The 15985-nt window shown below is 46.8% G+C and overlaps 1 protein-coding gene and 1 long non-coding RNA gene across 3 annotated transcripts in view; one reads left to right on the top strand and one right to left on the bottom strand.

Moving 5' to 3' along the window:
* LOC309334630 overlaps positions 1 to 15985 on the top strand; it is a 235790-nt gene that overhangs the window by 144924 nt on the left and 74881 nt on the right. The gene's annotated exons all lie outside the window — the stretch shown is intronic.
* LOC309334555 (unconventional myosin-Ia-like) overlaps positions 1 to 15985 on the bottom strand; it is a 60672-nt gene that overhangs the window by 30692 nt on the left and 13995 nt on the right. For both annotated transcript variants that reach the window (XM_081848926.1, XM_081848927.1), the window contains exons 5-14: positions 14414 to 14518; positions 13636 to 13682; positions 12840 to 12903; positions 12099 to 12197; positions 11197 to 11300; positions 8529 to 8676; positions 5659 to 5777; positions 3642 to 3728; positions 1984 to 2049; positions 1506 to 1610 (exon numbers count right to left, since the gene is read on the bottom strand). In XM_081848926.1, the coding sequence (XP_081705052.1) occupies positions 1506 to 1610; positions 1984 to 2049; positions 3642 to 3728; positions 5659 to 5777; positions 8529 to 8676; positions 11197 to 11300; positions 12099 to 12197; positions 12840 to 12903; positions 13636 to 13682; positions 14414 to 14518 (944 nt within the window). The remainder of the gene's footprint in view (positions 1 to 1505; positions 1611 to 1983; positions 2050 to 3641; positions 3729 to 5658; positions 5778 to 8528; positions 8677 to 11196; positions 11301 to 12098; positions 12198 to 12839; positions 12904 to 13635; positions 13683 to 14413; positions 14519 to 15985) is intronic.

Here is a 15985-nt window from a genome sequence, read left to right as displayed (position 1 = left end):
TCGCTTTATTGGCCGAGGGAGCCAGCGTACAGCTTCCAGGTCATCTGGCCAGCATGACTAAGCCGCTTCTGGCAAACCAGAGCAGCGCACGGAAACACTGTTTACCTTCCCGCTGGAGCAGTATCTATTTATCTACTTGGACTTTGACATGCTTTCGAACTGCTAGGTTGGCAAGAGCAGGGACCAAGCAACGGGAGCTTACCCCATCGCGGGGATTTGAACCGCCAACCTTCTGATCGGCAAGCCCTAGGCTCTGTGGTTTAATCCACAGCGCCACCCATGTCCCCTTTCATCACTACTGCTTACCAAAGTGCTACAGGAGCGTGGCAGGGAGAAGAAGAAGAAGAAGAAGAAGAAGAAGAAGAAGAAGAAGAAGAAGAAGAAGAAAAAGAAGAAGAAGAAGTAGTAGTAGTAGTAGTAGTAGTAGTTTGGACTTGATATCCCACCTTTCACTCCCCTTAAGGAGTCTCAAAGTGACTAACAATCTCCTTTCCCTTCCTCCCCCACAACAAACACTCTGTGAGGTGAGTGAGGCTGAGAGACTTCAAAGAAGTGTGACTGGCCCAAGGTCACCCAGCAGCTGCATGTGGAGGAGCGGAGACGCGAACCCGGTTCCCCAGATTACGAATCCACCACTCTTAACCACTATACCATGCTGGCTGGGTGGTTGCAAAGCTCCAAGGCCACCCTGGCAAGAGTGCTAGATTGACTCCACCACTGCAGCTCCAAACTCACTGCCCCATCCCATCAAGCGGCAGGGAGGTGGCACCACCCCACCGCTCCTGATGTGAGTTGTAGTAGTCTAACAGCATCCAGGCGGGGGCCAGAACACAGGTTCTCAGCTCCTCACCCTGTCTCGTTAGGCATCCTGGCTCCCACTTTGCCCAGCCAGATGCTTGAGAAGCCCACAGACAGGACATTGGCACAAAAACTCTCTCCCCTTTGGTTGTTCCCTAGCAAATGGTATTCAGAGGCTTGCAGCCTCTGCTCCTGGGGGTAGAATATAGTCATCATGATGACTAGTAGCCACTGACACCTCCTCCTCTTGCAAACAGGAAAAGGGCTTCCACATAACAATGGTTCGTTACCTGTTCTGTTGTAACAAATGAACAGGACCATCCCAACTACCTCACACACACCAACATTATGCATTCTCCCCTCTTTTTTACATACTAGACTATATTTATATTTATATTTTCCTATAAAATACAATTGCTTCTCTGATCTTATGGTGAATCCTAGAGGTTATTGGCACCTGTACATTTAAAGTTATTTGTTTAATAGACTATTGTAATTTAATATTCTGTTGGAAGCCGCCCAGAGTGGCTGGGGAAACCCAGCCAGATGGGCGGGGTATAAATAATAAATAATTTTATTATTATTATTATTATTATTATTATTATTATTATTATTATTATTATTATTCCTGCACTGTTTGTTTGTATAACCTATTCTATTAATACCCCTGCCTATGAACTAGGCCTGGCTCTGGCAAAATTGTCTACCTCCCGAATGTACTCCTCTTGCTCCTCCTTCAGGGTCAGCAGGATGAAGATTTGCTGCAGCTTCTCGTTGCAGTAATTGATAATGAACTGCTCAAAGCTGTTGTCCTACACAGGGGAGAGGGAGAAAAAATAGAAACTTTGTAAGCAAAAGAGCCTCAGGTAAAGGATGCAAACATCCTAGATCGACTCCCACATATAAAACCCTCGCCATATCCCCTAAGCCTGACTCTCAGCCCTGACGTCTCCTCGCAACATACTGTAAATCCAGTTCATGTTTGTGCTCCTCCGTTTAATACACATAACAAGACATAGAAATATAGAGAGGTAGCAATGCACACATAACACATGAACATGCTCTCAGAGAGAGCACCTTCTCATATCTGAAGGCACCGGCCTGCCCCAGAGTCAGACCCACTTGCCAAGACCCTGATCAAATATCTGCCTTTAGAAGCAAGGACCAGGAATATCCACTACTCACCTGAAAAATCTCAAAGCCATAAATATCCAGGACACCCATGACTTTCTTGTGCTCAGTTGTTGTCACCTAGAAGAAGAAGAAGAAGAAGAAGAAGAAGAAGAAGAAGAAGAAGAAGAAGAAGAAGAATGTCCTGAAAGTATTCACACTTCCCAGTCTCCCCTGGTCATTTAATTGGGGATAGTTACCATCTTGTTTCGGTCTTCCTAATCATGAATACATACTTTCCCCAAAAAATTTTTTGTCAGTACCTATATGAAAATGTATGGGACACGGGCGGCACTGTGGGTTAAACCACAGAGCCTAGGACTTGCCGATCAGAAGGTCGGCGGTTCGAATCCCCGCAATGGGGTGAGCTCCCATTGCTCGGTCCCTGCTCCTGCCAACCTGGCAGTTTGAAAGCACGTCAAAGTGCAAGTAGATAAATAGGTACCGCTCCGGCAGGAAGGTAAACAGCGTTTCCGTGCGCTGCTCTTCTTCGCCAGAAGCGGCTTAGTCCATAGCTGTCAACTTACAGATTTGAAAATAAGGGACCAGCAGCCTTGAAAATAAGGGATCAGCAGCCTTGAAAATAAGGAATCAGCAGCCTTGAAAATAAGGGACCAGCAGCCTTGAAAATAAGGGATCAGCAGCCAAAATAAGGGACCTGCAGCCTCACCTGTTCCAGGCACTCCAGTCTTTCTGTCCTCCTGCAGTCTGCTCAAACTCATACTGGTAGCTTTGAGAACACTGTCCAACCAACTTTGTAACCAGAGGTTCAACTGACTAGAATCTGAATCACATGCACCACAAGGCCTATGTAGCCTCAAGATGGCTCCCCGGCCTGGCTTTGCACTGCAAAGTTTGCAGCAGCATGTGCAACAAAATGGCATCCAGCATTCAAAAAACCCCTCAGCTTGCATTAACTAGCCACACACAAGGCATACAAGCTCCGCCGCCCCAGTCGTTCTTAGACTTATTATTGGGTGAGCAACACAGCCAAGCAACACAGTTGGAGCCTCCCTCCTCCCTGGCCGGCAGGGAGGGAGGGAGAGGAGCTGCTTCTTTTGAAATTTAAGGGACATCCTTTAAGGGACATTTAAGGGACATCCATCAATAAGGGACAGCAGCGGGACATGGCACTGGAATAAGGGACTGTCCCTTCAAATAAGGGACACTTGATAGCTATGGCTTAGTCATGCTGGCCACATGACCCGGAAGCTCCCTTGGCCAATAAAGTGAGATGAGTGCTGCAACCCCAGAGTCGGTCACGACTGGACCTAATGGTCAGGGGTCCCTTTACCCTTTACCTTTATATGAAAATGTATCATTTAGTTCAATCCCACCCTTACTGCAAAGCAGCATAATATGGCATTGGTGGTTCTCCAGATGTTGGTGCTGCTGTTTGACTCCAGTTAACATCAACCTCTGCCAGAGTGCCTAATGGTGAGGGATGATGAGAGATATGTCTAGAAACACCTAGTTGGCCACAAGTACTCCACCCCCCATGTATGGGTTCTCTCACTAAGCCAGATACGAAAATAAGGGAAAGCTTGTGTATGACATTAGTTCTGAAACGAAGGATCATCGCTGAGTCCTAAACCACTGCTTTAATACATTGGATGTTAAACTCATTTTCACTGTTTTAAGTCAGGTGGATCATATCCACTGCGCACACTCACTTTGATGCTCTCGTTGATCCTGTTAACGAGCCAATTAAATAGCCGGTTATAAACGTTCTTTGCTAGGGCATCCCGCACATAGTAACCCTAGGAAGCAAGACAGAGATTGTTAGACCGGGAAACACACAACCCGTTCAGGAATCTGAGAGCCCTGGGCCAGAGTAATAGCCCCTGCCTTGGGAAGAACTCAGCCCTAAAGCCAATGGCGTAGCATGGGGGGTGCAGGGGGGGGCCGGCCGCACCAGGCGCAACATCTGGGGGTTAGGGTTAGGGGGCGCAAATCCACAGGTTAGGGGGTGCAAATTACTTGCCTTGCCCCGGGTGCTGACAACCCACGCTACGCCACTGCCTAAAGCTCCCAGGTCAGAACCATCCTGGATTACAACTATCTGATGGGGGCATGTTTTACACATCCTAAGTATACTGGTCCGAAACCAGCCTTAGAATCATCCCTGTAACTTGTAAAATTACGATAATTTAATGGCTGCTCTACAGAACTGCCATTCCTAGAACTGAAAGGAGAAAGTATGACGGGGAGGGGGGGGCAGGAACATACTACATTCATAGGTTGTTTTGTGCCCTACAACAGCCTGGATTTCAACTAGGGATGTCAGAGAGTTCTGTCAGAAATGGAAATTTGAGCAGTGTTCAACCACAGTCAATAATTCAAATCATACAAGTGAATATGTGTGCTATTCACTATGATTGATTTTTGAGTCAGCAAATGTTACATCAATAATTACAGTCATACCTCGAGTTGAATCTGTTTCAGGTTGAGCGCGTTCGAGTTGCGCTCCACAGCAACCCGGAAGTAACGGAGTGCGTTACTTCCGGGTTTCACCGCTCGCGCATGCGCAGATTCTCAAAATGACATCGCGCACATGCGTGGAAGCAGCGAAACATGACCCGCGCACATGCAGACGCGCCATCGCGTCTTGCGTTCCATTTGGGATGCGAACGGGGCTCCAGAACGGATCCCGTTTGCATCACAAGGTACCACTGTATACCATATTGGCCTGAATATGAGCCTTACTTTTTTTCCAAATTCTAACCATGAAAAGTTAAAGTGTGGCATAAATTCGCGACCTTACAAAAATTGGCTTTTAAAATATCGCTGCTGAAACAGACATATGGTGAAACCAAATGGGTGTGAGTGCCTGCGGAATTTTAAGGGAGCGCCTTTTTTCTCTCCCCCCCCCCCTTGAATTTTAATGGTGCGGCTTATATTTGGGCCAATACAGTATTATTTTCTGCCTTGTTTTTGATGTTTCCCTTCTGTCACAATGCACTGAAGTTAATTGCAATATTAACTACATAATTAATTGCATTACTTTTGACCATAACTGCTAGCGACACAAATAACGTAGGATTGGCCGGAAGCCGAACTGCAGTGGAACAGAAACAGTGCTGATTGCAACAATCACAGGATGGGACAGAAATCACTGCATCCTTACACCCCTAATTTCAACATCTGCTGAAAGGTTCAATATTGTCTACACTGATAGGCAACAACACTCCAGGATTTAATGCAAGGTCTCTCCCAGCCTTACCTGGGAGTTTGGGATTCGAACCTGGACCCGGAAAATGGTCTAACACTGAGCTGTGACTCTTCCCTCTTCCATAAAGAGAGTGCCACCTGCAAGAAGGCCCTGCTCCCTGTAGCTATCAGGCTAACTTCAGACTCCTGCACCTTGGCATTTGTATACTGGAGAAAATGAGTTAGCACACCACTGCTGATATGTCTGCAGTGAGATGCAAAACACAGATTCTAGCATGCAGCAGAATATGTACATAAATGACCTGACCCAGTATGAAGTGGCTGGTAAGAAAAACATGAGCAAGACAGTTATTGAGACCTCCACCCATTGAACTGGTTGAGAGGACAGGCTCGAGTCTCTGTGAAAAAGGGTTTTTTTTAAAAAAAAAAAAATGGAATGGAAATGCAGCAGAACCAACATTTTTGCACGGGAACTAGTGACTTACTGGAAATCTGCATGCACCTTAGCTCCACACTCACCTGTGAGACCGTTAGTGTTGTCACCACCTTCTCCTGATGGGCCTCCACTGTGCGAGAGCACAAAGCCTGCTCCAGGGCAGTTTCACTCAATTGGATCAGCTGACAGATCTCCCGCACCACTGCAAAAGCAAAACGGGAAGTGAGTTCCTCTCCCTGGTACTGGAGACACATTGCAATGCAGAGAAATCAAGGCAGGGAGGCTCAGTGGGGATCGAGGCAGGAGTTTCCCAAGCTCTGGCTGTCTTCTACCAATTACTGTTCCATTCATTCTAGTTGGCAGGGATGGACAAACTTGCCCATTTCAGCTGTTCTCAGTCTTGTTCTCCACATTTCTACATCAGTCTGGATTACTTTCCCCCCAGTCCTTGTAAAAAAAATTGTCAGCATATTAGTGCACATTTATCCTAATATAGGTATTTTGTCTATAACCTTCCATAATTTTTGTGGTCAGCAATTTCCCTTAAAATAACACATTCTTGAAAACTGTTTTCACAAATACAGTGGTGCCCCGCAAGACGAATGCCTCGCAAGACGGAAAACTCGCTAGACGAAAGAGTTTTCCGTTTTGGAGGTGCTTCGCAAAACGAATTTCCTATGGGCTTGCTTCTCAAGATGAAAATGTCTTGCGAGTTCCTGCGGGTTTTTTCCCCTCCCCCCCTTTTTCTAAGCCGCTAAGCCGCTTATCCGCTTATCTGATAAGCCGATAAGCCGCTAAAAGCCGCTAAAAGCCGCTAAACCGCTAATAGGACTAATCCGCTAAGCCGTCAATGGGCTTGCTTCGCAAGACGAAAAAACCGCTAGACGAAGAGACTCGCGGAATGGATTCTTTACGTCGTCTTGCGAGGCACCACTGTATGTGCCTTCTTATGCACACCCTCCCCCAATTTGTGCAATTGTTAGCAGCAACAAAGTGACCTCTCTGGGGCACAAGCCTGGGCAATGTGTATGGAAGTCCTGAGCTGCCCAGATGATGAGACCCTGCTCTTGGCCTCGCTGATGTGGTCCAAAGGAAGGCAGAGCAATCGGTTTGGCACCAGCTTGGATGCAGGAATTGCCAGAAGGAGGCATACAAGGCACCATCCAACCACCTTAGGGACTCCACTTCGGATTTGTGTAGAACAGGCTTCCTCAAACTTGGCCCTCCAGATGTTTTTGGCCTACAACTCCCATGATCCCTAGCTAGCAGGACCAGTGGTCAAGGATGAGGGAATTGTAGTCTCAAAACATCTGGAGGGCCAAGTTTGAGGAAGCCTGGTGTAGAGTTTACTCCTTAGCCTTTTCTTCTCCCAAAGATATCCCACAAGGCAGCAGAGGTTTAGAATCAGAGTCTTCCTTCACCTCAATTAGATCAGTAACAGCAAACAACGTTTCCCTAAAAGGTTGTTTGCCTGCTATTATTTTTATTCCTGCCACATGCAGCAGGTTGTAGAGGGAACTCGCGAGACAATTGGAAATTGCAGAGTTTGGAGAAAATGAAGGATAAGGTGCGAGACTGGTTACATTATGCTCAGATTAAAGAAGTTTTTAAAAATGACAAAAAGTTAGGGTTCCAGGTGGAGAAATCGAAGTTAGAAACAGAATTGTTAGAACCAAAGACTAAGGTACTATCTAGAATGTATAACTTGCTGCTAAAATGGAATACACAAGACGAAATGGTTAAATCGGCTATGATAAAATGGGCACAGGACATTGGGCATAACATTATGTTTGAGGACTGGGAAAGGTTGTGGACCACTGGGCTGAACTTCACCGCATGTAATGCTCTGAAGGAAAATGTTATGAAAATGATATATAGATGGTACATGACCCCAGTTAAACTTGCCAAAATATACCATTCGTCTGATAATAAATGTTGGAAATGTAAAGAAAATGAAGGAACATTCTTTCACCTCTGGTGGACATGCCCTAAGGTGAAGGTCTTCTGGGAAATGATATATAATGAGCTGAAAAAGGTATTTAAGTATACCTTCACAAAGAAACCAGAGGCCTTCCTTCTGGGTATTGTCGGCCAGAAGGTGTTAAAGAAGGATCGAACATTTTTCATGTATGCAACAACGGCAGCAAGGATTCTCATCGCAAAAAACTGGAAAACTCAAGATCTACCCACACTGGAAGAGTGGCAGATGCAGCTGATGGACTATATGCAACTGGCCGAGATGACCGGCAGAATCCGTGATCTGGGAGAAGAGAAGATGGAGGAAGACTGGGAGAAATTCAAGATGTATCTACAAAAACATTGTAATTTGGTTGAATGTTAAGAAGGATGCTAGATTATAAAAAACTGGCCACCACTAAACTAGATTTAAATTTGATGATAAGTGAGACTAAAGAAAATATAAAATTTTTTGAAAGAAGTGCTAGATTATATTTGAATGAGTGGACATGAGATTGTAAACAAGTTGATAATTTGTTTGGAAAAAATTTTTAACGATGTAAATGGGAGCGGGAGACATGAGGGAGTCCAAAGAAGTGATGAAATTGTTGTGATAGAAGTAAGATCGTTTATTATGTGTGCATTTATATTTAAAAACCTTAATAAATATTTAGTAAAAAAAAAAAAATAGAGGGAACTCGCAAAGTGATGACGTCCCATTGGATTACTAAATGTTGCTAAATGGTGCAGGGCAGCTGGTGTTCTAACTGTATTTAGGAAAACCCTTTTAATTATAAACCCAATATGGCACCCTGGCCACCGGGTGTATCATACCACCGAACTGAGACTATTAAGCCAGTGGCACACAGGCTGCATGCACCCACATAACACCTGGGGAAAGATCTGGTTCTCAAAATCGTGAGCTACTATGGGGCAATCAACCCTGGGCCAAACTCTGCATGGTAATCCTGGAGATGACCCATCCTGCCCTGCTGACCTTTGTCATCCTCGATTCCACAAGCTTCTGCTCCACTGGCCTGAAATTGCTGCCCCAACTTTATGTTGCCAAGTTTGAGGACGACAGCCGCCACTTCCAGCACCGCTGTGATCTCTGATGGGGAGAAGCCAATGGCTCGCATAGCATCCTTCAAGAAAAGCAGCATTAGGGAACAGGGTTAAACACAGGAAAGCCCTCAAGTGAGCTCCCTATGGACCACAGCAAAGCCTTCTGTGTATGAGCATGTTGAGATCCGAGGCAAAACCCATTATACTTTCAGGGCCAAAAATGGATGTGTAAATGGCACTGTGGGTTAAACCACAGAGCCTAGGACTTGCCGATCAGAAGGTCAGCGGTTCGAATCCCCGCGACAGGGTGAGCTCCTGTTGCTCGGTCCCTGCTCCTGCCAACCTAGCAGTTCGAAAGCACGTCAAAGTACAAGTAGATAAATAGGTACCACTCTGGCGGGAAGGTAAAAGGTGTTTCTGTGCGCTGCTCTGGTTCGCCAGAAGCGGCATAGTCATGCTGGCCACATGACCCGGAAGCTGTATGCCGGCTCCCTCGGCCAATAAAGTGAGATGAGCGCTGCAACCCCAGGGTCGGTCACGACTGGACCTAATGGTCAGGGGTCCCTTTACCTTTACCTAAGGGTGCTCCCAGGCAGGTGTTTAATATGATATCAGTGCTCCTTAATTGTCCATGAGACTTTCCTGGATTCAAAATGCCAGTCCATACTCCCCCACCCCCCATCTAATCCTGGTTTTCCCTTTCTGGAGGAAATTCAACAAAACTGCCGCCAACTTCCTATTTGCAATATCTCAACGACCCATTTGCAACCTTAAGCCCCTGTCTCTGAAAGCACTCTGGTTAACTAGAGAGAAGGATTTGGGTTGCACAGTCTCTAATATGCCATAGGGTAGGTCTGTGGATTCACAGAAATATGCAAGTGGGACCTGCAACAGAATGCTGCTATGTGCCATGCGTGCTTCTGTTCAGGGTTCCAGTCACCCATGCCCCTTTCCAGGATATTCCCCCTCCCACACACACATTTCCCCACCCGCACATTTCCCCTCCCCAGTTTTACACACATACACCAACAGTCAGTGAGGATTTCATAGCTGCTGAACATGCTCATAGCCAAGAGGCAAGGTGAGGCGACTGCCTCAGGCAGCAGGATCCCCAAGGGGCATCCGATCCCAATGTCGATCTTTATCCCCCCTCCCTATTCTTGATTTAGATCTTCACTCTCCCCTACTTTCCTGGTGGGGGGGAGCACCATTTTGTGGTTTGCCTCAGGTGACAGAATTTCCTGAGCCGGCCCTGCTCATACTTCATGTTGTGGTGTTCTCTGTGTCTCTCATTTGTACTTCTATAAACCTTGGGTTCCGCTAAGAGCTAGTCCACACTTCTGCTTATTCCCACGCCTAGAAAGCATGGGTCTAGCAGTTGTCCTATCCTATGTTGTCTGGGCAAGGGTCTGAGCAGTTCTGCCTCTGTCCTGTGCTTTACCACAGAAAACCTGCTCTTTAGGGCTAAATTGGAACAAATGGCAATATGTGGAAACCCCAATTGCCATTTGTTCCGATTCAGTGCTAAAATGCACTGGGGGATAGTGATGGAGCAAATGGAAGTGTGAATGAGCCCTATGTCCAGACCTTCCAAGTGTCCCTATTTTCCCGAGACAGTCCCAGATACACAGAAGCCATCCTAGTTTCTGATTTGATCCCAGAATGTCCCACTTTTCCATAGGACGACCCTATGGAGAGCCAGTGTGGTGTAATGGTTAAGAGCAGTAGACTCGTAATCTGGTGAACTGGGTTTGATTCCCCGCTTATCCACATGCAGCTGCTGGGTGACCTTGGGCTAGTCACACTTCTTTGAAGTCTCTCAGCCCCACTCATCTCACAGAGTGTTTGTTGTGGGGGAGGAAGGGAAAGGAGAATGTTAGCCGCTTTGAGACTCCTTAGGGTAGTGATAAAGTGGGATATCAAATCCAAACTCCTATTCTTATTCTTATTCTTCTATTTTCATCAGAGAAGTGTTGGAGGGTATGGAGTTATGTGACCCCCGAGCCATGGAGATAAGTAACTATACAACCTTTAGAAGACACCTAAAGGCAGCCCTGTGTAGGGAAAGTTTTTTTAAATGTTTAATGTTTTATTATGTTTTTATATACAGTGGTACCTCGGGTTAAGAACTTAATTCGTTCTGGAGGTCCGTTCTTAACCTGAAACTGTTCTTAACCTGAAGCACCACTTTAGCTAATGGGGCCTCCCGCTGCCGCCGCGCCACCGGAGCACGATTTCTGTTCTCATCCTGAAGCAAAGTTCTTAACCCGAGGTACTATTTCTGGGTTAGCGGAGTCTGTAACCTGAAGCATATGTAACCTGAAGTGTCTGTAACCCGAGGTACCACTGTATGTTGAAAGCCGCCCAGAGGGGCTAGGGCAAGCCAGTCAGATGGGAACAGGACACCCCTATTTTCATCCGAGAAATGTTGGAGGGTATGTAAGTCTTCAGAAAACTCCCTCCTGTTCATGGTTGCATGCATATAGGTTACATGAGGACAAAAATCACCACCATTACTACCACTACTACATCTTCTGCCACTCACAGACCGGTACAATTTATACCCCAGACCCCACTATGGCACACAGCACAACTCATACCTGAACAGCTCTGAAATTGGCGGCATCATCCATACCATGCAGGCTTGAGGCCTCTCTGTTGAGGTAACCATAAAGGCGGCAGTCTCGTTGCAGCTTCAGCTGTCCTGTTGAAGAGGAGGAATCATTGCCGTGGCCTCTGTGATTCTCACCCCTCCTTTATTCACAGAGCCCCCCACCCCTGTGTTAAGGGAGGCCATATTCTGATGCTATGATGTGTCCCCCACTCACAAGACTCAACCACCCCCACTCAGAAGTAAATGGCCAGAGCTCTCTTCCCTAATGGGGCCACACGCACTTGGCCTAGAATGCAGCCCTCTAACTCTGCCATTTTGTGCTTCAGGCCACGTCATAGCTGTCAACTTACAGATTTGAAAATAAGGGACCAGCAGCCTCGAAAATAAGGGATCAGCAGCCAAAATAAGGGATTTCCTGGACACAGGTATGTTCAACTTCTGAGCCCCTCCGAGCCAAAGGCAGAAATCCCAGCCAGCAGCCAAACGAAGCCTCAAGTGGTGGTTCCCACAGCCAGCACAGCAACCCGGCAAAGAGGATGCAGCAAGGAAAACCACCGTCACCTCTCCGCTGGGAAGCGCTGAGCAAAGGCGAGTCCCCAGGCAACGCGGCATATTTGATCGGCACAAGGCATGCAAGCTTCCCCCCCCCCCCCCCGTCGTTCTTAGACTCATTATTGGGCGAGCAACGCAGCCAAGCAACACAGTTGGAGCCTCCCTCCTCCCTGGCCAGCAGGGAGAGAGGGAGAAGAGCTGTTTCCTTTGAATCCCGGGAAATTTAAGGGATATCATCAATAAGGGACAACAGCGGGACACGACGCTGGGATAAGGGACTTTCCCACCAAATAAGGGACGGTTGACAGCTATGGGCCCCATGCATGAACAACGTACTGAGCAGCTCATCAGAGCCTCCAGACAGCAGCTGGTAGAAGATGTGGAAATTCCTCTCGCCCTTGACATGATGAACCACCCGGGATTTCTCTAGCAGGTCTGAGAATAAATGGAAGGAGGAAATAAAAGAGGTAAGCATTGGGACAGGCACCATCAAGGCCAAGCTACTATCTGTAGCGTCTCTGGATATTCCTAGGCTCCTGAAAAATCTTATAGGCTAGCAGTGTGCCTCTGAGGATAAACAGAAGCACAGAACCTGTTGCCTTGAAGATGCTGCTGGACAGGGAAGCCAATGGGATGTCCAACTCTCCTCAGCCCCATCTAGCATGGCCAATTGCCAGAGATGGTGGGACCTGTAGTCCAAAACTTCTAGAGAGCACACATTCTAGGGTTGCCATATGTCCTCTTTTCCCAGGACATGTCCTCTTTTTCATGGGTAGAGTCGTCATAGTGATCACTAGTTAAAAGTAGAAGTTGGCAAATGTATCCTCCTTTTTGCAATATGGCAACCCTAACGCTGACTAGATACTAGAATGTAGGTGTGTGTCTCAAGGTTGGGGAACCTATGGCTCTCCAATGTTGTTGGACTCCACCACCCATCAGCCCCAGACAGCATGGCCAATTGTCAGGTGTGGTGGGAGTTGCAGCTTCTGGTTCCAGCAACTGGCCAAGAGGATGAAATCCCGTTTGTGCCTTATAAATTCTGACAAACTTTATCAGGGTCTGGTATCTCATACTCACAATTGCTGATGACGCCACCCAAAGGATCGCCCTTGAAGTCAAACTCAATATCCATGTATTTGCCCTAAGGAGAAGAAGGGAATGTGGAAAGCTGTTGAAGCAAAATAAGCTGCCTGTAACCCCTGAAGGATGTGATACTGAGTCCACCCACCTTTGGGAATTGAGTTCCTATTGTTTAATTCATTTTTGCTTCAGAGTAGCCCAATTTACAGTGCAGATATAGGGACTTGGTGATTCAAAATTGACAGCAACGGTCAAACTACACGAGACATGTTTACTTTCCCCAGTGGAGCAAGTAGCAGTTTCAGTGGGGATCTAGATCAGGAAAATGGCATTCAGGGGTGGGTGCTTTCCCTCTCTCCCACAGTGCAAATGTCTCAAGCAAAACTATGGCCTCTCCTCCAAAACAGCAGCATTTCTTATTTTAAAAACAAGTCTTCTTGCCCTAACAGATGCTTTTGTATCCACCCAACCAACCACATCAAGCAAGATTTCTTCAAGTCAGAAAGCAAGGCTGCACAACGTTTTCTCATTTCCATGAAGAGTAGAATAACAATAAATGATGGGAAACAGGCAAATATTACAGTACCTGGACATTGGATTAGCGCCATTTATGCAGGTCACGTCAATCATCTTTTCTTGGCATACTATTTGAGTTGTGGAATTTTGATGTAGGCGCAGATCTGAGTCCAGAATTCTTGCTCTCTCTTCCCATCCCACCCTCTTAAGTGGCTTGACATAATTCTTGCTGTGACACAAACTCTCCCAAAACATTCATTCCTCAGCAAATACTTACAAATCGTGAGGAGTTGTCATTGCGAATGGTTTTGGCGTTTCCAAAGGCTGCAATAGGGGATGAAGAGGGTCATTAAAAGGGTTGCACGTTTACCCAGGAAAGCCTTTTCCACCCTTCCATGTGGTGGAGAGCCAGCGTGGTGTAGTGGTTAGGAGTGGTGGACTCGTAATCTGGTGAACTGGATTTGCTTCCCCGCTCCTCCACATGCAGCTGCTGGGTGACCTTGGGCTAGTCACACTTCTTTGAAGTCTCTCAGCCCCACTCATCTCACAGAGTGTTTGTTGTGGGGGAGGAAGGGAAAGGAGAATGTTAGCCACTTTGAGACTCCCTAGGGCAGTGATAAAGCGGGATATCAAATCCAAAAGCCTCCTCCTCCATGATGTTAAGAGGTCTTCTGGACTAGATTGTAGAGGCAACATACCATGGCAAGAGTGGACCAAACAGGTATAGAATAGTATAGAATTCAAGGACTTGGTAGACCACAGATTATGAAAACTCAAAGGTTCTCAAAAGCTCAAAGCCAAGACAAGTTTGTATCACTAATGCCACGGGCACTGTCCAATATGTGGCTATAACATTTGCACAACTACAGCAAATGCAAATGATCGCAACAGAAGCTTTGGCTTCAGTGGGGACATCTGGATCCCTCACAAGTAATGAGCAACAACTGCGTACAATTAGCGTCCTTATCAAAAGTGCAAAAGAGCCTTGATACTTGCTGTCCCAGAACGCAGCCCTCTCTATCCCATTCACAGAGAAGAAATCAGCATGTACATACCTTCCAGTACTGGGTTCGACTGCAGCAGCTGTTCCTTGACACGATTCACCTGTTCCCCTTTCCCACATACAGCTGCCACGTATGACATCATCAGCTTGCTGGCCTCTGAGGGTACAGGAAAAGTAGGAGGACTAGAGGTAAGAGATCCATTCTTTAAGAGTCAAAAGCAGTATTTCCACCAACCTCAGTGCTGATCTTAGTACTGTAGTGCTTAGATTAGAGATCCCATAGACTTTAAGTGTCCTGCCGCAGGTATCATTCAATGTTAGATGACTAGCACGTGGATATGGTTTGCCCAAAGTGGCTTTGCAGGCCCAATGGAGAGGATTGGCAGACCTAATTAAGCCTTAGGGCCAGAGGTTCCCGCTTCTGGATTATACTTTTGTTGGGAGATGTGTGCATAATTGTTTGCATAAGCACTTAGTCGGATTTCATGCAAGGCAGGAGGGCATTTTCAGCTGTGAACAGCCTATTTATATCTGTCTATGTAATTGTTTCCGAGACTTGGGTCTCCAGTTGTTTTTGGACTACGACTCCCACCATCCCTAACTAGCAAGACCAGTGGTCAGTGATGATGGGAATTGTAGTCCAAAAACAGCAGGAGACCCAAGTTGGGGAAACACTGGTCTATGTGAACAAGGAGATTGGGGGTGAGGGAACCAGGTGGAACACAGGCTGTGGTAATTTTTGGATAGTGTCAAGGGCACTTCCCAGACAAAGAATGCACACAGCAGAGAGTTAACTGTTGTCAAAGATATCACACTCACCTCTACAGCTCTCAAGAACTATGCACACCCGCTTAGTGTCTAGGCAGTTATTCCAATGTACATGCCCTATGGAGCCGTTTCAGCAACTAGGAACCACTCCCCCTCCACCAGTTTATGTATCTTCCCCCAATGGGCTGCATGCACACAGCTGGAGACTACACCTGCATGGAAACTTCCTCTGCTCATCCCTCTTCAATCCCCTCCTGGTTCTGGGAGACAGTGGTTCAGCAGAGGGTGGGGAGTACCCAGATCTGGCCTGCCTCTTCCTCCAGCTCTGAAGCTTCCCCTGCCTCCGACTCCTGCTTCCTGGCTGGTATAGGTCGCCACAGACCACTGGCCCCCTCTCCCGAGTCAGACTCCAGCCCCGACTTCCCCTGGCGCTCACTCTTCAGCATCCTGCCATCCCCTGGCAGTAGCATGTTACATGATATGAAGCCGGATCAGTCTCTTTAGTGCAGACTTCCTCTGCTGCCCTCCAGATGTTGTTGGACTCTAACCTTCATCAGCCCCAGGCAGCATGACTAGTGATCAGTTGTACATCAGTTTGGGGAAGGCTGGTCACCTTGACAAATTACATAGGACTCAGCTACATTAGGGGAAAAGTGCCGTATTTTTCCATGTATAAGACTAGGGTTTTTTACTTTAAAATTATGTGAAAAACTGTGGGTCATCTTATAAACGGGGCAATCTTCCCCCCTATTTTCTTAAAAATAGGGGGCATCTTATACGGGGGGGGGGGCGCATCTTATCCACGGAAAAATACGGTAGTTATGAATGTGTTTTAGCACTGTGACACCAGATGGCA

The sequence above is a fragment of the Podarcis erhardii genome, assembly GCF_964252035.2.
Source record: "Podarcis erhardii genome assembly, chromosome: 2".
Classification (NCBI taxonomy): Eukaryota; Metazoa; Chordata; class Lepidosauria; order Squamata; family Lacertidae; genus Podarcis; species Podarcis erhardii.
Note: the sequence above shows the minus strand (reverse complement) of the source record. Positions and strands in the feature narration are given on the sequence as shown.